The sequence below is a fragment of the Dipodomys spectabilis genome, unplaced genomic scaffold (genome assembly GCF_019054845.1).
Source record: "Dipodomys spectabilis isolate Male_0828 unplaced genomic scaffold, ASM1905484v1 ptg000432l, whole genome shotgun sequence".
In the NCBI taxonomy this organism is placed as follows: domain Eukaryota; kingdom Metazoa; phylum Chordata; class Mammalia; order Rodentia; family Heteromyidae; genus Dipodomys; species Dipodomys spectabilis.
Window position 1 is genome coordinate 854,281 of NW_024871109.1, and position 21,967 is coordinate 876,247.

At 49.4% G+C, this 21,967-nt stretch overlaps 1 protein-coding gene across 8 annotated transcripts in view; it reads left to right on the forward strand.

Annotated features, from left to right (window-relative positions):
- Ctdp1 (CTD phosphatase subunit 1) overlaps nucleotides 1-21,967 on the forward strand; it is a 56,786-nt gene that overhangs the window by 17,377 nt on the left and 17,442 nt on the right. For 6 of the 8 annotated variants that reach the window (XM_042668323.1, XM_042668326.1, XM_042668324.1 and 3 more), the window contains exons 5-11: nucleotides 1,266-1,416; nucleotides 3,498-3,588; nucleotides 5,212-5,378; nucleotides 6,577-7,653; nucleotides 9,364-9,505; nucleotides 10,306-10,515; nucleotides 16,570-16,732. In XM_042668323.1, coding sequence (XP_042524257.1) covers nucleotides 1,266-1,416; nucleotides 3,498-3,588; nucleotides 5,212-5,378; nucleotides 6,577-7,653; nucleotides 9,364-9,505; nucleotides 10,306-10,515; nucleotides 16,570-16,732 — 2,001 coding nt within the window. The remainder of the gene's footprint in view (nucleotides 1-1,265; nucleotides 1,417-3,497; nucleotides 3,589-5,211; nucleotides 5,379-6,576; nucleotides 7,654-9,363; nucleotides 9,506-10,305; nucleotides 10,516-16,569; nucleotides 16,733-21,967) is intronic. The other 2 variants (XR_006145581.1, XM_042668325.1) reach the window with 1 other exon arrangement.

A 21,967-nucleotide genomic window follows, 5' to 3' on the forward strand; every position in this document is an offset into this window, starting at 1 on the left:
TATTTAGTTAAAGTACTTCACTTTGCTAAGAAAATTAGTGATGAACAAGATTTAAAGGATGAAAGTTTGGTCTGGGAATGTGGCTGAGTGGTAGAGTGCTTGCCTAGCATGCATGAAGCCCTAGGTTCAATTCCTCAGTACCACATAAACAGAAAAAGCCAGAAAGTGGCACTGTGGCTCAAGTGGTAGAGTGCTAGCCTTGATTAAAAGAAGCTGAGAGACAGTGCCCAGGCCCTGAGTCCAAGCCCTAGGACTGGCCAAAAAAAAAAAAAAGAAAAAGATCAAAGTTTAAGTTCCTAAGGAATGCACATTTGTTTGTATATTAATCACGTAAGCCTCTTGTTGTTAGGTCATTAACAGTGATCTAAAACACGTTTACTTTTTGTGTTGTGTTTGTAATGCAATAAAGCAATGTTTTTCTTGTGTGAGTGGGTGGGTGGGTGTGTGTGTTTGTAGGTCCTGGGGCTTGAACTTGGGGCCTGGGCATGCTGTCCCTGAGTTTTTTTTGCTCAAGACTAGTGCTTTACCACTTAAGCCACAGCTTCATTTATAGCTTTTTGCTGGTTAATTGGAGATGAGTCTTGCAGACTTCCTGCCTAGGCTGGCTTTGAACTGTGATCTTCAGATTTTAGCCTCCTAAGTAGCTAGGGTGACAGGCGTGAGCCACTGGTGCCCGGCTGAAGCTATCTTAAAGCCTTCCAGGGTTTGGTTTATCCTGACCATGTAGGATCTTTTCTAAGCAGCCTCTGTGGTGCTGCTGTTTGACACACGAGTGTGAAGAAGCAACGATGTAAATGACATCATTGAAAAGTGCCTGTCCATCGCCAGAATGACAGCATGGATGGGGTTATTACATGACTTGTAGAAAGACTGGTAGTAATGACTAATGAGTATGGTTTCAAAAGTATGGTTACCTTAGGTAGCTACTGGGTTAACATAGTTATCAGGGTCGTTACTATGGTTTCCAGAGATAGTCCTTATCAGTTACAGATGTGGGTAGTTATGGGGTAGCTGTAGGCAGGTGTAGTGGGTGGTACCATAGGCAGTTAAAATTGCGAGGGGCAGCTCTTGTAGGCCGTTAGCATGATGGCGGCAGTTAGCATAGTTCCCTAGTACACAGCAGCAGCTGTGGAGGTTAGGAAGCCATTCTCACACCTCTAGTGGGCGTCCTGTGCCCCCAGCTTCAGGTCCTTACACCCTCCTCGTTGAGGTGTTGCTGAGGGAGCGCATCCAGGGCCTTTTCTTACTCTTGCCGTTCTTCACAGGGCATCTTCCACTTCCAGCTGGGCCGGGGTGAGCCCATGCTGCACACCCGACTTCGGCCTCACTGCCGGGACTTCTTGGAGAAGATCGCCAAGCTATATGAGCTGCATGTCTTCACTTTTGGCAGCCGGCTCTATGCACACACCATCGCAGGTCAGGCACCAAGGATATGTGAACTGCAGTTAGTGTGTGGACAGTGAGTCGTGTTTCCTGCCGTTAAGGCATTTTTTGAAAACTAGATATTGTATGGAAGCTCAGCCTTGAGGTTGGTAGTTGACAGGGAACCAGTGGTGACTGCCACAACTTTGTGGACTGGCTTGGAAGTTTTGGAACCAAGGATATGTGGAAAGATAGAAACTTCATATGAACATACTCCTTTTTTAAATCACTCACCACCTGGTTCCAAATGGCTTTGGAGCTCTGCCCCATTGTGCTTGTGCCCTGTGACTCAGCCAGGTGTTCCTGGGGATGCCTGGGCCGGCCACAGTGCCCACCAGGTGGCAGTACTACTAACAAGGACAGAAGAGAACGTGGCGAATGAGACATCTGGTTACAGAGGTTCTTTGCCACTTCATTTTTAAGTTAAAAATACCATGAAAAGGTATAAAAAATTGGGAAAATATCCCTTACTGTCACTGTGTCCACATGGTGGGAAGAGGCAGGGGAAACAGGAAGATACTAGGGAGTAAAAAAATACCAAAGTGCATTACATGTGTGTGAGTATACATGTGCATATATGTGTATACACATATATGTATATGTGTCACAGATATGAAACAAGAATAATGAAACCTATTATTTACTGTTTGAGAAGGGGGTGTTAGAAGAATATAATAGAGAAGATAAATTTGCTCAAAATACATAATGTACATCTGTGAAATTATCACAGTGACACTCCTTATACTATCAGTGTATGGGGTATAGTGGTGGAAAGTAATCGCACTGACTTCCTGAGTATCCCCATCGTGTGTGAGAAGGTGTAGTAGCACCCTGTGTCTTCACTTTCCCTTTCATTGAGAAGTGCTTTATTGAGGTGAGATTTCAGTTTCCTGTGGGTAATACTAAAAATCAACAACTCATCAGTTTGGTGTGCGTGTGTGTGTGTTTTCATGTTCGTATTTATGTTCCCAGCCAGTACTTGAACTCAAGGCCTCGTGCTCTGCATGGCTTTTTTGCTCAAGCTGGCATCTGTTGTTGAGCCCATAGCTTCATTTCTGGCATTTTGCTGGTTAATTGGAGTCTCATAGACTTTTTTTCCCCGAGCTGGCTTCAAATCATGATCCTCTGAAGCTAGGATTACAGGCATGAGCTCCCAGCACCTGGAAATAATGCCTAAGTTTAAAACTATGTCACTATGAATGCCATGATGAAATCTCACATTGTCTCACATCTCTCCCGAGATGTAAATCATCACCCCGTGTTACGTTCATGATTCTCCTGTTGGTCTCAGATATTAGATCCACTGTCATATTAGTGAAGTGCTTGCATTCAAGTTGCCTTTGTTTTTATTTAATGGCCCCAGAGTCCACAAGTGATGCTAGCAATTCAGAGATGCCAAAGAGAAGCCACAAGTGCTTCCTTTAAGTCTCATCTCTCATCACAGAAAGATTAGTGAGTAGGGTATAATAAGATACTTGTAATACCACCTCCCTGTGACTTCTATTAGTGTGTCGTTGTAGTCATTATTAATCTCCTACAGCATCTACTATATAAACTAAATTTTATTATGCTGTTATAGTGTATGTGGAATTTGGTACTCAACGTTTTAGAAACATTTCTTGCAGATTAGGGGTAAAGGTGCATATTTCTCCTGGTTGAGTTTAAGAAAGAAACGGTGGATAGCATTTACTCCATAAACTGTGGGCACATGTCCTCAACCACATTTAACAGTGCTACCCTATCTCACTAGTGTTAGCGGGGATGTGATTGGTCGCGATGCAAAATAATTCAGTCTAGTACTTAGACTACAAAAGTATAGAACCAGAGGTACTGCTTTCTGAGAAGACAGTGATGTTATCCTTGAGAAGCAAGTGCCTTATAACTTTATCTTAGCCATTTAGCTGGGCGATGATATAAATTGTTTGAAACCAGTGGCATCATAAGATTTCAAGCCTGATTCCTTTGTGAGTAATTCCAGTCTGTGTAAGAGAAAAGAAACCTGAATGAGCAGATTTCCCCAACCCCAGGCACACTGTGTGGGCATAGTATAACGTTGTTCCCTTTTCTTTTTACAGGCTTTTTAGATCCTGAGAAGAAGCTTTTTTCTCACCGAATATTGTCAAGGGACGAATGTATTGACCCATTTTCTAAAACAGGAAACCTTAAGTATGTACCTGGTTACATTTATTGCTGAGGTAGATTATTATTTACTTCTACTTTAAAAATCAAATTTTGAGGATGAAAGTAATAATTCTGTACTTACCATTTTGCAGGAATTTTCAGTGTTAAATATGGGTATTTAGAAAGTGTGTTTTTAATCCTCCCTCCCTCCTCATTTGGTGGGTCGTGCCTAGCAACTTGAGCTCTGGGGTGCCCAGTTCCCATTTGCTGTCCACAACCAACCCCCTCCTCTCAGCTGGGCTACACGGCCTCTGAATCATTCTTCAACAGGTCTTTGTTTTGGCTAAAGATGATACACAGTAGTTCTCCTCCTCTATACTTTGTATGGACAGCACATTCTTGATGCGAACTAGCATTGCCTGTGCATTGTGTACCCTCGGGTCTCCTACTGTACTGGGAGGTGTAGGTGATGAGGCCTTAGATTTCATGGTTGTTCAGTGACCTATGTGCAACTCGGGGTGCAAAAGCAGGAAGTGTACTGGGACTGGCTAGTCCCAAAGCCAGTCCTTTGGTGCTCCTGTAGTAGCTGAGAGAGCCACGGAGTTGATCCTTGGGACAGAGCAGTCTAGGGAAGAGATAGTACAGAGAAAGCTTAGCCTGGCGATGGCGACTGCCTGGAACTCTGCAGCTTGAGTCAAGAATATAAAGAGCAAGTACACCTCATCCATAGGTTAAGAGCATGCATGACATTTATCCTACTAATCATTCATGAAGTCCTGAGTTAAATGACCATATCACCCATATTTTTGCCTGTTTGGATTCTTCCTTTCCATCAGTTCTCTACTCGCTTGTACCATCTGTAAGTTTTGCTCCTCCCCACTCCTATTTGAAAGACAGTTTTATATCCTATGAAATTTCTCACTTTCTACCAGAAGGGCTGTGCTCACATGCCGTCATGCTGTGTCCTCTGCAGCACGTCCCCTGCAAGACCTGCTCCACAGCAGTCCAAGACAGGGCAGTTAGCTCAGGCGGGCGCCCTCCCCTGGAGTTTTCCTTGTTTAGGTTAGAGGCCCACAGAGAATTCCTTTTATTCCAGTTAGCATTAGAGCAACAGATTGGTAAGGGCAAAAGAAAGAAGATGTAACTGAGAATTGTACAGGAATTCTTGGACAAGCACATGAGGTTCGAGGGCAGTGGTGTACACAGATGCAGCCGAAGATCTGCTTGGAACGTGCAGCTAGATGTCTATTGCTGGCCTTTGGGCCATGTTTCTAAACTAACTTTGCCTTGAGCTGCGTTTTCACAAGATTGAGTTCTGACCCTTTAGGGATGTATGCTGATTCTTTTGTGTACTGGTACAGCTGGTAAGCAAACTCAGGACTTCAGTGCTTACTAGTCAAGCTGTCTTTTACTGAGCTACATCCCTAGCTGCTTGCTTTTTTTTTAGAGAACCACAAACAATGGAGAAAAATATTACTATGCTAATGTTTCTCTAGAGACAAGGAGCTTTGATAGGAGCTAAGTAAAAGCCATCCAATGGCATCTTTCTGGTGAATTTGCTCTCATGTGTACAGATGAGGGTTGCAAACTCTTCTGCTTGGCAGAATAAAAAGATATTATTGACACCTGTGATGTAGCCTTTTGTGTAAATTACGTTTTTACTTGTAGAAATCTCTTTCCTTGTGGAGACTCAATGGTTTGCATTATTGATGACCGAGAAGATGTCTGGAAGTTTGCCCCCAACCTGATCACTGTGAAGAAGTATGTGTACTTCCCTGGCACAGGTGATGTGAACGCACCTCCTGGGTCCCGGGAGCCTCAGGCAAGAAAGAAAGGTGAGCCGTCTGTGCAGTGCTGCAGAGAAAAGCAGTGAGCTTTCCACTCCAACAGCTGGCTCTTCATTACTCATCTCAGTGTTTGCTGCCATAAATTGAAGATTCACTTTGTGTTTGTTGGCTTTTGTGTTCCAGTTTTAGAGGTTGTTGGGCTCATATGATATTAAAAAACAGGATGTTTAAAAATCACACTTAAACATTTTGCTTTTTAAGAATACAGGTTGAGTATGCATTTCATCCATTTATCTTAAAAAATGCATCCCGGGAAACTAGGACATTCGCCTGAGAGTGAGGTGTGGGATTTGGTGGCTCCCCTATGAGAACCAGCCCTAGGGGCTGGGAAGGCGGCTCAGTGGTAGAGCGCTTGCCTTGCATGCATGAGGCCCTCGGTTCCATTCCTCAGCACCACATAAGCAGAAAAAAGCCAGAAGTGGCGCTGTGGTTCAGGTGGTAGGGCGCTAGCCTTGAGCTGAAGAGCTGAGGGACAGCGCCCAGGCCCAGAGTTCAGGCCCCACGACTGACCAGAAAGAAAAAATAAAGAACTAGCCCTAGAACACGAGGACTCTGTGGGTATATCCTGCAAAGAACTGTGTCTACACCATACAAGCGTGAGCCAAAGTCTGTCTTCAGTAAATTTAAAAGCTTTGGTTTCAACTGTTTCTGATGGTACTTAGTTTTTCATTTTGTGTTTTGGCAGTACTGGGTTTGAACTTGGGACCTTATGTTTACTTAGCCTTTTTGTTCAGCTGGCACTCTACCACTTAACCCATGCCTTCTGCCCAGCTTGTTAATTGAAGATGGAGTCTCAGACTTTTCTGCCTGGGCTGGCTTTGAATTTGAACATCTGGATCTCAACTTAGTGGGTGGCTGAGGATTATAGATGTTAGCTACTGATGCCCAACTTGATCATTAGTTATTTTTTTTAAAAAGCCATTTGAGCCATATAATTACCGCTGTGGTAGCTAAAATGGAGCGTGGAGGTGAGGTGCCTTCCTGTGGCGGGTGCGTGGTGAGAGCACAGTGGAGCGGCCTTGTGTTGTCAGGCTGGAAGCCCTGCCGGCATCGCTTCCATGCGTGGCCACAAACCTTGTGGCTCTGGCGGCAGCTCGCTGAGGCCTGAAGGTCGGGGAGCGCTGCTTTGGTTGGGAAAGGTACTCAACGTCCAGTAACAGTGTCTTTTCCTCTTGTGTATATTTAGTAAGTTCTAAAAGTGCTGACACCCTGGAAGAAGCACCCCCTGGGAAAGGCCCTGAGGAAGGCAGACCCGCTCCTGGGGCAGAGCAGAGCAATGGCCTTGGGAAGCCCTTACCCGCTTCTGGGGCAGAGCAGAGCAATGGCCTTGCGAAGCCCCTACGGGAACTCAGTGGTGGCGAGTCTGTGCCAGGGACTTCTCCCAGTAAAGCAGGTGAGAGGGATCCCTGTCCCCTCACCCCGGCCCCCTCTGCCAGCAGCCCAGGTCGCCAGGAACTGGCAGATGCTCCAGAGCTCCCGATGTCTGCTGAACAGACAGATCGGACCTCACCAGGAGTACAGCCTGCTCAGGGCGCATCTGGCCCAGACTTGGATTTTGACTTGTCTAGTGACAGTGATAGCAGTGATTCAGAAGGTCAGAAATCTTCTTCCTCTGATGGGGAAAGTGAGAAGAGAAGCCAAAAAAAGTCCTCAGTCACCCAAGATGGAGTGAGAGTACCACAGCAAGGAGTTTCCCCTGATGAAAGTGGGGCGAGACCTCCAGGCACAGGGTCCCTGGCAGAGACTGGACCCAGCGCCCACCTGCATGACAAGGGGCCAGACCTGGACATGCAGGAGGAGGCCGAGCGGGACGGCCTCTGTGGCCTCGGAAATGGCTGTGTGGACCGGAAGGAGGCCGAGACTGAGTCTCAGAACAGTGAGCAGTCAGGGGTCACTGCGGGTGAGTCCCTGGACCAGAGCATGGGAGAGGAGGAGGAGGAGGACACAGATGAGGACGACCACTTGGTCCACTTGGAGGAGATCCTGGTGCGAGTCCATACTGACTACTACACAAAGTATGACAGGTACCTCCGCAGGGAGCTGGAGGAGGCTCCAGATATACGCAAGATTGTGCCAGAGCTCAGGAGCAAGGTGCTGGCCGATGTGGCTGTAATATTCAGTGGCATGCACCCAACAAACTTCCCAATTGAAAAGACCCGGGAGCACTACCACGCCACATCTCTGGGAGCCAGGGTCCTCACCCAGCTGGTACTGAGCCCCGACGCCCCTGACAGGGCCACCCACCTCATCGCAGCGCGGGCCGGTGAGTGCGCCCCTCCAGTGCCCTCAGGGGGGGACCCAGCAGTGTGCCCAGGGTGGACACGGGCCTGCTGGGCTGGGTCCTAATCCCGCTCTGAGGCTAGTCAGCATTGTTCTTCAATTTCATGATGGGTTTTCAGAAACGTTCGTCTGGACCTTTCTAAGAACAGGTTTATAAGTGTCTTTTAGTGGAATCTTTGCCTATGCACACTGTATGCGTGCATATTCTGCTTCCATTTGATGTCTGGGGTTTCTTGAACAGTCACCTTTGTGTGCGGCTTATAAAGCCAGCCATCTCAAGAGTAGAGGCCAGACTTGCTGGGGATGGAGACTCGGTGGCAGGGTTCCTGTGGGAAGATCAGGAGGCCAGAGGAGTCAGGACCTCAAGTGAAAGCCTAACCCTTTGAGTTAGAAAACCAAGTACAAGATGTCAACTGGAACAAACAGAATAACAGATTATTGTAGGTGGACATATCTGTCATCTCCACAGAGTAGCAGCCTCCTCGGGTGCACCTCTGTCGTTTCTGATAATTCAGCCAGAACTCTCCTATTCTGGGCAGGTAGTGGACAAATCTTGGAAGAATGCTGAAAAGCTAATACCTAATTTTTTAATGTGCCTCAGAAGCAGTTTGACTTTTCCCAAATAAAGATCACTCAGACTAGTCTAGGTGCTGCTGTCCTGTTGCAGTTTCTCCTGTGACCACATTCAGTGAACCATGGATTCACCCTGACTTAGATTTCTGTTGTTAGCTGAGCCCCAAGAAGCTTGGTTCCAGACCCTGTCACATGCTCAGTGGAGCATTTAACAGACAGCCATGGAAGGCTCCCACTGGAGTATGTGTACTAGAGTAAGAGGCTACTCTCTGGGCCATGAGCAGGTGAGGCCCCCTCTGGGGTTACTTGTCAGGTATAAGCATGTTGTCCAGGGACCACCCAGTGCTAGATCTAAATCTCTCCCTTGCCTGCATCAAGAGCTACACTCACTACTTGTGTACTTTTATGCTTATATCATCATGCGGTGGGAAGGATAAATTGTCCTTATCTTGCTGCTGAGGCTTTGCGTTTGGAGGGAGTGACTCCTGAGGACGTCATTGACGGGGATGAGCCTGGCCACCTCAGAGCATGAGTTCCCTATGCAGTGTCTATGGTTTAACTCCAAGACTCTAGCACAGGGCCAGCGTCAGCTGGAGTCCACTGAGTAGTCGCCTGACAGAGAGGGGTGGGCATGCGCCCTCGAGTGCGCTCGAAAGGCTGAAAGTGGAGCTGTGCCAGTCAGAGGCTGGATCTCAAGGCTGAAGACAGTGCTGCTCAAGTGCAGACGCAGGACCAGGAAGCCCCAAGTCCTGTAGGAGATAGCGGCTCAAGATGGGGCAGTGTCAGTGGGACTGGAAAAGCCCAAATACAAGTCAGCTTAGGGAACACTGACAGGACCCAGTGACAGAGGTGGGTCTCAGATTCCAGACAGGAGAGGGTTCTGGAGTATCTAGAAGGGTAACTGGAGGTACTGGCACGTTTAGGGCCAGAAATCCTGCTGGTGAGCCTCCATCCCCAGTGATGGAGAGTGAGAATGGTGCAAAGGTCTGTGAGTTTGGCCTCACCGGCTTTGTCCTGTGGGGCAGTGCCAGCCCTTTACTAGGGTATTTGTGCCAGTGTGTCTGTGTCCTGGACACTTGTGCCCAGTGCCGCAGGTCAGCCTGACTTGTGGTCTCCACAGGCACGGAGAAGGTGCGCCAGGCACAGGAGTGCCAGCACTTGCACGTGGTCAGCCCTGACTGGCTGTGGAGCTGCCTGGAGCGCTGGGACAAAGTGGAGGAGCAGCTCTTCCCACTCACGGATGATGACACCCGGCCACACAGGTAGGCACCTTCTGTCCACAGACATGCCGAGGGGTTCAGGCCCATGTCAGGGCGTCCCTTCCCCAGATGGCTCCCTAGCATCTTGTGTGAGGATGGGTACTCCTAGAGCTTAGGCGGGGCTGTCAGCTCCATCACGGCCCTGGCTCCCAAATAGGAAAAAGCTCAAGTTCAGTGGGAGGAGCCTCATCATTGGCCATCCGGCCTTCTTCCCTTCCCACAGCGAAGAGACCCTGGAACTCCTGCTTGATCAAAGATGAGCACCTAGAAAGCCTGTGTATAAGTAACTGTTCATACCCAGAGAGCTGCTTTTTCTTTAAATGCCCTGTGATTCTACTTTTGGTAGTTAATCTTTTGCATATTTATGGGAAGATTTGTGTGTAACGCACACAGGAGCTCAGCTCTGGTTGTTGTCAAAAGTCTGGGTGTTGTGTCTAGGGTTCAGCGTGTGGTGTCGGCAGCTGAGGACACTGGGGCAGTAGAGCCCCAGACCCAGGGAGGCCGGTCCCAGGCTACACCGTAGACTGCACTAGTAGAGGAGGAACTCTCGTATCTCTGGTGTGTGTGTGTTACCCTTGCACGTTGTGCTCTGGAACTAAGATTGCAGGTGTCTTCCTCCCGAGGTGCTGTTGACTCGCGCTGAGCAGCGGCCACTCGTTGTCCTTGTGAAGATGGCTCGTTTTGTTAGCCACACCCCCTCTGTTGTCCTGCCCATCCATCTTTCGTCCCATCCCATGTCCCTGTGGCCCTGTGTCTGTGTTTTGCCACTTACCACCCTCTCTTCCTCTCTCCTTATCTGACAGGGAGAAAAGCCCTGCTACCTTCCCTGACAGGCAGAACATGCTTCCAGCTGCCTTGTTCCACCCGACACCTGTCCACCCCAAGGTCCAGCCTGGCCCTGAGGTTCGGATCTATGACTCCCACACGGGCAAGCTGATCAGGACAGGCGCCCAGGGCCGTGCGCCCATGCCTCCCAGTGGTCTGTCCGTCCATGGGGACCCCTCCTCCTTCAGGTATGTTACGTAGCACATTGGAGCTCTCCTTGCTGATGAGACAGGTGTCTGAAGGGTTAAGCTTTGGTTGTGTGGTCCTATTAAAGTGGCTGTGTTGGCCTACAGCGTAGATGAGTGATGTTCAGGAGTGTTTAGCCCTAGCTGTGTGTTGGCTACCTGATACTCTGGAGTCTGCGTTATTCTTCTGTCTCACCTTGGCTTCCAAAAGTAAAAGCAGAGCAACCCTTGATTTAGCCTCCTTAGTTTCCTGCACAGCCCCACTCCTCCTCAGGAGACTCCTTGATGTCTGGGTCAGTGGGAGACCATCTGAGCTGTCCAGCAGGGACTGTAAGGCTCTCCAGGCTGCCAGATCATCTGGCCTTCACAGGTGTATCCTGAGCTGCCTGCCCCTTTCCCGTGGGTTCATTAGACACAGAAGGCGGCAGGAGACTCATGAAGTTCAGCCTCGGTGTGGCTGTGAGCTAGCCACTCAGTTTCCATTTTAGTGAATTGCTTTTTGTGTACTTCTTACCCTTTTTTTTTTTTTAACCCTTCTCTCTTCCTAGTGTTCTACCACTGGGTCACATTCCCACCCGTGTTTCACTGGTTACTTTTAGGATAGGGTCTTCCTGCCTGCGTAGTGATCCTCTGACTTTAACTTTCCCATAGTTGCTGGGATAAGAGAGTCAGTGCACCAGGTGGAGCTTCCCTCCATGGGGAGTCTCGTGGACTTTTGTGCCTGGGCCAGCCTAGAGCAGTTCCCTCGGTCTACTCAAGTACGTAGGAGTATAGGCTTAAGCCACCTACACATAGCTTAACAGAAGATTTTAAACTTTTGCCATAGTCTGTAGCCAGGTGCTGGTAGCTCATAGCCACTCAGGAAGCTAAGACCTGAGGATTATAGTTTGATGCCAACCCAGGAAGGAAGATCCATGAAACTCTTTGTCTCTAATTAATCATCATCAAAAAAGCCAGACAGGGAGCTGTAACTCAAGTACTGGAGCACTAACCTTGAGCAGAAAGCAGCTCAGGGACAGCGCCCAGGCCCTGAGTTGAGGCCACAGGATGGCACACGCGCACACTAGTGAGCACACACATAGAAAACCATGTGGTTTTAGCTCAGAAACAGGCATGGCATTGGCCAAGGAAAACACATGCGTAGGATCTGTGTTCCTCCTTTCATGGGATGCAGAGGCGCTGAGACAGCAGACAGGCAGTTGTGGCCCTGGGAGCCAGCGGGAGGCCTGGCGCTAGGAGCCTGTACCTTTAGGCTTTCCAGGTAATGTTTCTTTTACTAAGAGTGCCCGCCCTTTGACCTGGTTCTAGTTTGAGAATCATGTCCTGGAAAAGATAGTGCTAACAACCTAGGGTTTGGGGCCAGGAAGGGCCTGTGAGGCTTTTGGTGTGGTGGACTAGCTGTTACTTTCTTGCTGAAAATAACCATAAAAGTTAAGGGAACACTCAAGAAGTTTTGTGGAGCCAGCCAGGCTATGGTAAGTAGCTGTAAAGACCCAGGGGGATTGACGCTACCACCGCATCTTGGGCTTGACTGTTTAAACCCAGAGAGCAGGTGACTGCTCAGTTGGGGTCTTAAGTTGCGTGTGCTTCTGGGTACTGGGGAGCAGCATCAGGAGCAGCTGTGGAGGGGCTGGATACCACAGTAATGCTAATCAACATAGCCATTGAGGCAGAGGGTTGAGTAAAATAGCTCGCAATGGAAAGTTTAAAACAGGACTCAAGAAAGGAGCTCAGTCCTGGGGTCTCGGTCCCTGTGGAGTTGAGGTACCCTCTTCCAGAGCACTAGGGACCCCGTGGGCTTAGTAGAGGTCCTGTTATGTGGGCGTGGCAGCTGCATCCCAGCCAACCTCACTTCCCTGGAGGTCAGGTTGGGGCTGGAGGCTCTCGGCCTACATCTCTTGGCCAGCCCCACCTTGAAGCCTTCTCTTACTCTGGAGGTTTCCTGATGGTAGTCCTCATGTCAGGAGCTGAGGCCACCAGACTTGTGCCTCTCAGGTTTCAAGTGGTTCAGGTTTGTGTTGTCAACTGTGTTCTACACTATCTCATAACCTGATGAGTAGAAGGTGAGGCCAGAAAGAACTTGGTCCTAAGCTGTAGTTTTACAGTAGGAGTCGAAGTCGGTGTGTTGTATGTGCAAAAGCAGACCTGTGCAGAGTCTGCTCTCTGTGCTGCAGAAACCAGCTCACAAAAGCATCGTCACAAGCTATTGACTGGCCAAATGTTAGGTGCACATTGTTTTTCAATTTTTTAGCCTGCCAAGATACAAAATGAGAAGCAGGTCTGAGAGCAGCTTGCGTGTGGCAGGCTGAGTGAAGGGGCACGGTCTCCTTGAGTGGGCAGTAACGGAAGCAGGGGGTTCTGAAACACGCAGCCGCAGCACGGACTCAACCATGCTGTGCTGTCCCAGGGTGGACACGCCAGCTACAGCTCTTCCTGGCAAGCGGACGCTCAGTGACAAGGTGCTCGTTTCCTTAGTTTCTTAGGTGCACACGAGGACAGTAATATCCTGCTGTAGGACTGCATATATTTTGTAATGGAAAGTAGCACTGTGTGTGTTCTCACATCTCATCCCAGGAGTTGGAGGCCGGGCTCAGTTGGTAGAACACTGGCCAATGACAGAAAGCATCAAGTGTTGAGTTAGCGTTCCAGCCGTGGGCCAAAAGGAAAAAAAAAACCGTAACTAACATCTCGTCCCAGAGATTATCCTGCAGGCCTCCAGATAACGTTTTGTTCATACTGAACCATACCGTTGCTCTCCTACTTGAATGCATGGGAAGGTGTAAGCGTGCCTGAATGAATGGGAGTCGATTGCCCTCTGGGATTCGGGTTGAGAGGCGCCTGCAGTGGCAGGCCAGCAGAGACAAAGGGCACCTGGAGAGGCCCCAGTAGCTACTCTGCTAGCCACTCCGCAGTCTTGGTACAGAGCGACCTTCCGCCAAGCCAGGGGTCCCTGGTGAGGGTGCGGCCCCCATCCTGCCCTCCTTCGGCAGCTTGAGCACCGCCCCACCTCAGAGGCCCGTGCCTGCTGTGGTCGACACTGGCCCTCCACTCCATTCTGTGTTCTGTGCCTGGAGCCCTGCATAGACCTATTATGACAGCTGCTTGTGTTCTAGGCAGTAACCACTGCCCTCCATGCGCATTCTCAACTAAGCTGAGAAGCTGTAAGTCTTCTGGGGCCTCACACTCTGTTGATCTTCTTGGGGAGGGCTGCTGATGTCCAGCTCCCTTCATCTCCCTTTAGCTGAGGCCCCTTCATTTGTCATGTGTTTAGCCCAGGTGAGGGTCCAGGTTGATGGTTCTTTGATGTTAGCAATTGAGAAATGTCCAGTCTTCCTTTCTCTGTGTGTTTCACGGACAGCCCGGCCAGGGACCTCCTTTCCCCTGGCAGAGGTAAAACAGTAACTTTCCTATTAACTGCTTCCGGGCTCTTTGTCTGCTCAGTGTGGTCATAATGTGTCCTGTAGGTTTGGGGAGTCTGTCCTGTTTATGGTGCCTTCAGCTTCTTGGATCAGGTTTACATCTTTCCTTACTATCCCTACCATTGCTGTTGGGTTCTCCCTGCCTTTGGCATGACTGAATTTTTTGTTACTTCGTATGTCTCTAGTGCTGTGTTTGTTTTCCTGTTTTAGTCTGCTTTTTATGTTGTTCAGAGAGGGTGGCTGCTGTTAGGTAGGTCTGTAAGTTCATAGACATTTTTTCCTTCTTGTCTCCTCCATTTTGTTGTTGAGCCCAGCCTCTGTGCTGTTTTGTTTCGTTTCCATCTATTTTCAGCTTTAAGATTCCATTTGGATCTTTAGTCTTGTTTCTTTGCTAAGGCTTGAACTTTGCTGGCTGTACTTCCCATCCTTTATGTCTTGTGATTCTGATCAAAACTGGTCACTTTCCAAACATGTTGGGGTACCTGGGTCTTCTGTCTTCACTGAGTCTTTCTGTTCTACGGCAGCATTTTGCAGCTAGCTCCCCACACAGCTGGTGCTGACACCGGAGTGGGGAAAGGGAGTAAGGTGTCCTTATCACTGGAGGCAACTGTGAGGGTTCACATTGCTAACTCCTGACTCTCCACTGGATATCATCCGAGGGGCAGGGGGCGTCGTCTTGCCTTGGGGAAAGGCCCACGTGGTCAGACTCCCATCTCCCCTGCCCCCATCCTGCCCCAGCTTTCCTGAACACCATGTAAGAGGCTAACATTGGGTTTTTATAGGTGTTTGGTTGGAATGGAGCAGTTATTGTGTGAAAATCCTTAAATATTCATTATTTAAATACTCATTAGCCTCCTCTTCCCAAGCTTTTTGGCAGCAAGTAGGTTTGAACTCAAGGCTTGTGTTGGCTAGGCTTTTTTTTTTTTTTTTTTTTTTTTTTTTTGTCGGTCGTGGGGCTTGAACTCTGGGCCTGGGCGCTGTCCCTCAGCTCTTCAGCTCAAGGCAAGCACTCTACCACTTGAGCTACAGTGCCACTTCCGGTTTTCTGGTGGTTTATTGGAGATAGGAGTCTCATGGTCTCTCCTGCCTGGGCTGGCTTTGAACCACGATCCTCAGATCTCAGCCTCCTGAGTAGCTAGGATTACAGGCGTGAGCCACCAGCGCCCGGCTATTGGCTAGGCTTTTTTGAGAGTGATGGTGCCCAGTAGGTGGCGCTGCTCTGCCACATGTGTCCTGAACTCAGTTTTGACAAGGATAGGAATATGGAGTGTAACTTTCAAGAAATTGGATTTCTGGGCTGGGAAGGTGGCTCAGTGGTAGAGCACTTGCCTTGCATGCATGGGGCCCTGGGTTCGATTCCTCAGCACCACATAAGCAAAAAGAAAAGAGCCGGAAGTGGCGCTGTGGCTCGAGTGGCAGAGCACTAGCCTTGAGCTGAAGAGCTGAGGGACAGTGCCCAGGCCCAGAGTTCAGGCCCCACGACCAGACCAAAAAAATAAAAACAATTGGATTTCTGGGTAGAAAGTATTCCACTTGTCCTTAGTAGATGATAGTTTGGTGACTCCTAATGTAGGTCCCTCTTAATTCTAGCTCTGGCTCACTACCCCATCCTGCTCACAGTGAAGAGTTCTTTCTGCCCCCCTGCTGTGTCTGTCATGATTCAGTCTGAGGCCCAGCAGGAGTCCAGCCCTCTGTGCTGCCCATCTCTCACCCTCACCCTCCGGGAAGGAGCCGGCTGCTCGGACAGTTGTCTGGTGGAAGACACGTGCCAGTTTCACAACACTTACCTTAATTGCGGCACTTACAAGTAATGACTACAATATAGTCAATGAGATTTGACCTATCTCAGTGAAATGTATATGAAGAGGAGAAAACAATTGCAAACAGAACTGAGATTTATTTTGAGTACTCTTGCTCACTGCTAATGCACTACCACTTTAGCCACCATGCCTCCAGTCTCTATTTTGCTGCTTAATTGGAAAGTGAGTCTCAGAATTTTCTGCCTGTGCTGACTTCAGACTTCAGCTCTCCAGGTCTCAGCCTCCTGTTTGGCTAGGATTGCAGGCATGAGTTTGTGCAGCATAAGCTTGTTGATAATCTCAGGGGCAGCTTGAGCCGGTTTGGTTCTTGCTAACTGGTGATTTCATGAAGCTGTGCACACATGATGCAGCATGTCTTTCCTCTTCTTTTGAGCAGATGGACTCCATTCCATTAGCATCCACTCAATGCACCATTTCATGTTTGGGTTCTACTTGTGCCCTAGATAAAAGCGTCACCTTTGTTTTGCTTTCTCTCATGCTATGGCTCTCCAGTCTTAATGATACTTCCAGATTGTCTAGGAAATGAGTCCTCGGTATGCACTCGGGTCAGGGCAGATGGATACCCCACAGACAGTGTGTTTTGTTGAAAGGAGGTGAATGCCATCCTTCACAGGATAGAGGACCTAGCCAGGGGGTGGGGAGGGGGAGCCCGTGATGCCACACAAGCAGGTAATGAGAGTGCAGTCAGTAGGACATTCATCTTTCTGTACATATATTCTCTGTGTGTTTTGCCAAGTGCTCAAATCAGAACTCTGATGCGGTCTACAAAGGTGCAGTCAGACTGCTTTCCTCACACCCAACTGTGACGTTCCTTTCAGAGCTGTTCAGCCACCTCAGCAGCAGATGTTTGGTGAAGAGCTGCCCGGTGCTGGAGATGGGGAGCAGCCTGGCCCTGCTGGACGAGAGCGACAGCCCAGTATGTCAGAGGCGATGCCACTGTACACTCTTTGTAAGGAGGACTTAGAGAGTATGGATAAAGAGGTGAGCAAGCAAAGCACTGCACAGGACCAGCTGTGGTGGGGGAGCACATCTGCAGAAGGGCCGACGGCTGGTGCGCTAGCTAGTATGTGCAGGTGGAGCTGGGATTCTTGCCCATGCAGATAGGTAGGTCATGCGCCCACACTTATGACTTCCTGGGTTTTCTGTTAAAAGGAACCATAGCATTAGTTAGATGATCATCCTGTGTTTGGTAGCCATGGCTTGAGGCTACGGCTGAGTCCCCACAAAACCACCTTCTGGTCCCAGTGGAGCTGCTGCTGGCATCATCTGGTACCAGTGTAGAAATGCTGTCTCATTGGTGGAACAGAGGTGGTACCCACGGGGTAAATGACAGTTTTCATTTATGTTCAGCTGTAGAATAGAATTTCAGACAGCGTATTCAGGATAGAATTGCACTTACTCATAGTTTCTCACATCTCAGATGAGAGCTTGTCTTGTGATGGTGAGACCTTTTTTTCCAGGCATGCTGAATTTCCTGTTTGCCACTTTTCAGCCCTCTTAAACATTAGCTTCCTTTGTTTCATGAAAGTGTTTTCTCTAAAATGTTTTCCTTAGAAAGGTACTATAGTACATACTTGTAATTCCAGCTACTTCAGACGCAGAGAGGAAAGATCATGGTACAGCATAGACCTGGGTAAAAGTTAACAGGACCCCATTTCAACAAATAAGCTGGCGTGCAGTACCTGTGTCTGTAGTCGCATCTGTGCAGAAGCTGCAGGTAAAAGGACCATGGTCCAAGGCCAGCTATCAGCAGAAACAAAAGACCTGGTGAAAAAAAAGAGCTAAAGCAAAATAGGGATGGAGGTGTGGCTCAAGTGTTGCAATACCTGTCTGCCCTGACTTCAAACCCTTAGCTTTCCCGTCCTCTCTGCCTTCAAGCACAGGCAGCTGTATCTGGAAATAGCGTTCACTCTCCACGGGGTGCACTGGTCCCCTCCGCCTGGCACCTCTGTCCAGATGCACTGCCAGCTCGTTTGGCGTGCTTGGCCGCTGAGGGCCCGCAGTGCAGCAGTCCCCTTGGTCACATAGCAAGCACAGCATTGGTTCTGACCCACCCCTAGCAAAGGGGATTCGGGTTTTTATGGAAATGCCAAGCCTAAGTCACACAGCAACTTTGAAGCGTGGGGAAATCTATTCCTTTACTTTCAGAGATAAAAACTAGCAAGGAGTACCAAAAAGAGAAAGGCTCCATCCTTGGCTTCAGTGCACTCAGGCTGCCACTCAGGCCGCTGGAGGCCTCGTGTACCGTGCTCCTCTGTGGTCTCCTTCGTTCCTGTCGGTGCTGGTCTCCACAGCAGGCCCGGCTTGCCCAAATGCAGACCGGGTATAGCCTCAGGGAAGTGCTCCTGCCATCGGAGTGCCACTGCGGGCTGACACAGGGCCCCTCCTCCCCCAGGTCTTCTTCCTGGGGCTTGTTTCAGGACATGGTAGGGCAGGCACTGAGCACCTGACCTACATTCCAGAGGAAGCCGGTAGACAGCACTTAGACACGAGTACAGGCCTTGGACCAGTTAGGGTCTGCCGTCACAGAATTCACATCTCTTTCACGTTTGCATGCCCCTCTGTGTTCAGGCTAGCCACCTCTTCTGAGCCAGCCTCTAGCCCTCTGACAAGAACAGTGACCATCTGAGGCCATCCTGACTTGCGGGACCTCACGGTACCGAGCGCCCCTGCAAATGAGCACCTCTCCAAATGAGACTATCGTCACCAGGATCAGCCTTAGTCCTTCAGCAGATCTTTTAGTGGAACACAGTTCAATCTACTCCATGTAGGACTTGATTGAAATTTAGTGCCGTGTCTTCCTTTTTGCCAGAAACATGCACATACATGTATACATACATACCTGCCTGTTATCACCTTAAGTTTCTCTGGGAAAGATTCTCTCGGCCAGGCAGGGTGCCACATGACTGTAATCCCAACTGCACAGGAGGCTGAGGTAGGAGGATCATGGTCTAAGATCAGACCAAGTCAAAGTAGGAGACCCTACCTGAAAAATAACTCCAGCCATGAAAGAAGGGGGTTGGAGGCATGCTCAGGTGAGGGAGTGCCAGCCAGTGAGTGAAGGCTTCAGGTACTGAGTTCAAGTCCCAGTCTCAGACAAAAAAGCATGGAGGCATTTCTCAAGTAGTAGAGCATCTTCCTAGCAAGCACAGACCTCAGACTCCATGGGCTTCTCAAAAAGAAGGGCACTCTGCTTTCTATCATGGGTGGTTTTTAATTCTTCTGTTAAGTGTCTGTCTGGACTTTCCAGTACAGCCTATTAAGCATTTGGTTTCTGACCCAGACTTCCAGCCTGCACAGGGACATCTCTTAATTTCAAGGTTATCTACCTCTGAGCCAGCCGAGTAGGCTGTGAATCTTCTCTGATAGGTGGAAAAGCATTCCTCTCCACCTTTGTCTAGTATCGGCTCCTTGGGGGTTAGTTGACTTGGTAGAGCAGATGCAGACCGAGGTAGTACTGGAGGCTATCATCCAGCTCACCAGGAATTTCCTGGAACATGCATTTTCAGCTGCTGTTCCGAGTCCCTTGAAGGGTCTCAGGGCTAGTTCCTCCATAATTAGTAGGAAAAAGTGCGTAAGCAGACCCCTGCCACCTCCTTCTAATGGCTTTCACGTTCCTTCCCAGCGGCACTTGCTAATGTGTTTTGTTCCAGCACTGTAGCCCCCTATTTCCCTTGTGCTGCTGGCCTCCTTGCTTTGCCATGTTGTTCAGGCTGGGGGATAAGGAGTCTTGGAAGTGAGCTCTCCTTTTGTCATTCTCCCCAGATCTCATGAGCACGGTCCCTGTCCTTGGCCCTGTTCTCTCATTCCCAGCCTGACAACTCTCTTACCCTCAGGCCCAAGGCGCCGGCATCATCTCATCTGAGCAGGAAAAGAGGTGCCGCGTCCGGACCTCCCAAGGGTTCTGAAGGAGCCATTCACACCCACAGAATACTTAACATTGCCTAGAAAACTAAATGGCGAACACATACTGCAGAAACGTGAACAGTTGATTTTCATTAACGGTTCACTCTTCTGCAGTGTGTGAATAATTAGTGAAAGTCTTGTGCTTTTTATTTGGACTGCGTTTGAATTCTGCATTAACTATACATAGAAGTTGTCATTCTGATGACCTGGTCAAGAACCCTCAGGCCAGGTCAGCCTGGAGAAAGGTACAAGGCCACCTTCAGGCTGGCTTTTTAAGCAGGATCAACGAGGTCGCACAGGCGTTGCCCCTGACCTCTCAACCCTTGGTGTGGGTTGGACAGTGTAAGTGTTCTGCAGAGCCGTGAGTTCTGCAAACTTTGCCAGCCTGCCAGACTTCTCACAAGCAGAGACGAGCTTCTGTTTATTCACCCAGGGGCAAGAATGGCCGCCTTGGTTCTAATGGGGCCCCTGCTCAGTGCCATGTGCCACTCCAGGAACTCCCAGATGCCCCCCAGGATTCTGGAGGAGGGAGAGCAGTCTGGGCACAGCTGCAGCCAATCCCTTGTCTTCCTGGGGCGGAGTAACAGGTCTTCCTGTGAAGCAAGATGCACTCCTCAAAACCCAGCCAGGGTACAGAAACAGGCACTGGGGACCCTGAATTCCTCCTGTGGTATTTAACATTCAGTGCAACAACTCTCATTACTCTAGCATAAGGTAACAGTTGGGGCTGGGGGCTAGTGTGCCCCTGTCCTGATCGGGCATGTCAGGGAAACCTGCAGAGCTGGAGGTAGGCTGCTGGCCCCACCCTGTCCCCCACACACCCTCACACCACCATCCAGGATAAAGAGTGGCTGCAGGCATCCTAGCTGTGGGCTCAGCTTTTCTCCTCTGGTCCTCAGCACATGCAGTGAGGGGCCAGCTTCCCATTGGGTCGCATTGAGTTTGACGTGCAACCACTGCCGGGTTGAATCCTAAGTCAAAGTGCGTGCAGGAGAGGAACTTCATATGAGAGCTGCCTGTGTGTGTATTCTACATGGGGACACCAATGCTTGTCACACCGCGGTGGTCCAGAGGCAGGCACAGCTGCCGAGGAACGTTGCGCTGCCTGAGCACACCGGCAGATGAGCCGCTGAACGGTTCCTTCCCGTTCTTTAGCTATCGCAGGTTGCTTGATGTTGTTCCCACGCTTGGGGTATTTGTCAAACTCGCGAACACAGCCTAGCCCTGTGTATGTGGGAATAGGACAGGAGTCCCCGCTGAAGAGGAACAGCTGTCATCCATAACAAGGATGAGGGATTTTGCCTTCTCCGTCTGTTCCTCCTATAGCTCCTCCTATCGGAGTCAAGAAGCTAGGACATGTGTTCTACATTAATTTATAGGCAGATTTTCTTTCCAGTGAATGATGAAGCATCTTTGAGTTCCTTCAGCAGCTTCTCTGCTGGAAACCTCTACTTCAAGTATAGTTCCCCGTCCATGCCTGGAGGTTGATGTGCGCCACAGGCCTACCCAAGCACTCAGCCCTGGGCTTCACAGCTTCCAGCAGCTGGGACGGAGGTCCTGTGCTGTTGTCAGCCCTGGCTGCTCTGTGTACCAGTCCCAGCTGGAGGGGCTCCGCTGGCAGGCTGAGGCCCGTCCACACGGAGCGGTTTTTCAGGGTGATTCTTAACCTGCTGGCTGCCCCAATGCCGTTGGGTCCCAGAGTGAGCCTGGCTGGTGGCAGCCTGTGGGCACCGGCTCAGTGCCCTGGGCAGGCACAGAAGTTCCAAAAGAGAATCTCTTAAAATAGGTGACTTTTTTCAGAGTTACCTAAGTCTAAACAAGTCTTAACCAGGATCATCTATGGCTGGCTTATATCCCATGCACGCAGGAGCACACAGAAGGGGGTAATGGGTAGAGGTAGAGGTAGCGGCGGCGGCAGCAGGGCCACCTTTCCTTGGGGGTGTCAGTCACATGCCATCTCTTCATTGTCAGTCACTAGTTTCACTGGTGGCCCCTTCTCCCAGGGTATAAATAAGCTTGGCTTTCTTGGTGCTATCCTGGGGTTCTTGATCTACTACTTAACCACACGCCAGCCCAAGATTGTTTACCTGATTGCTTGTTTTTGTAAAAGTTGTTTAGGATCCACTTGAGCTACAGGGTTAGTGAGTTTGTGCCTTGTTTCTATTTGTATGAATTGAAGGACATTAAAGGAAGTGGAAAGTCTGAAGCATGCCTATATTACCTGCTTAATTCATGATCTCTTTGGTGTAAGCTACTTTAAGGTGATAACTGACACATCTAAGGAAACTGCAAACCCACAGAGCTAGTGTC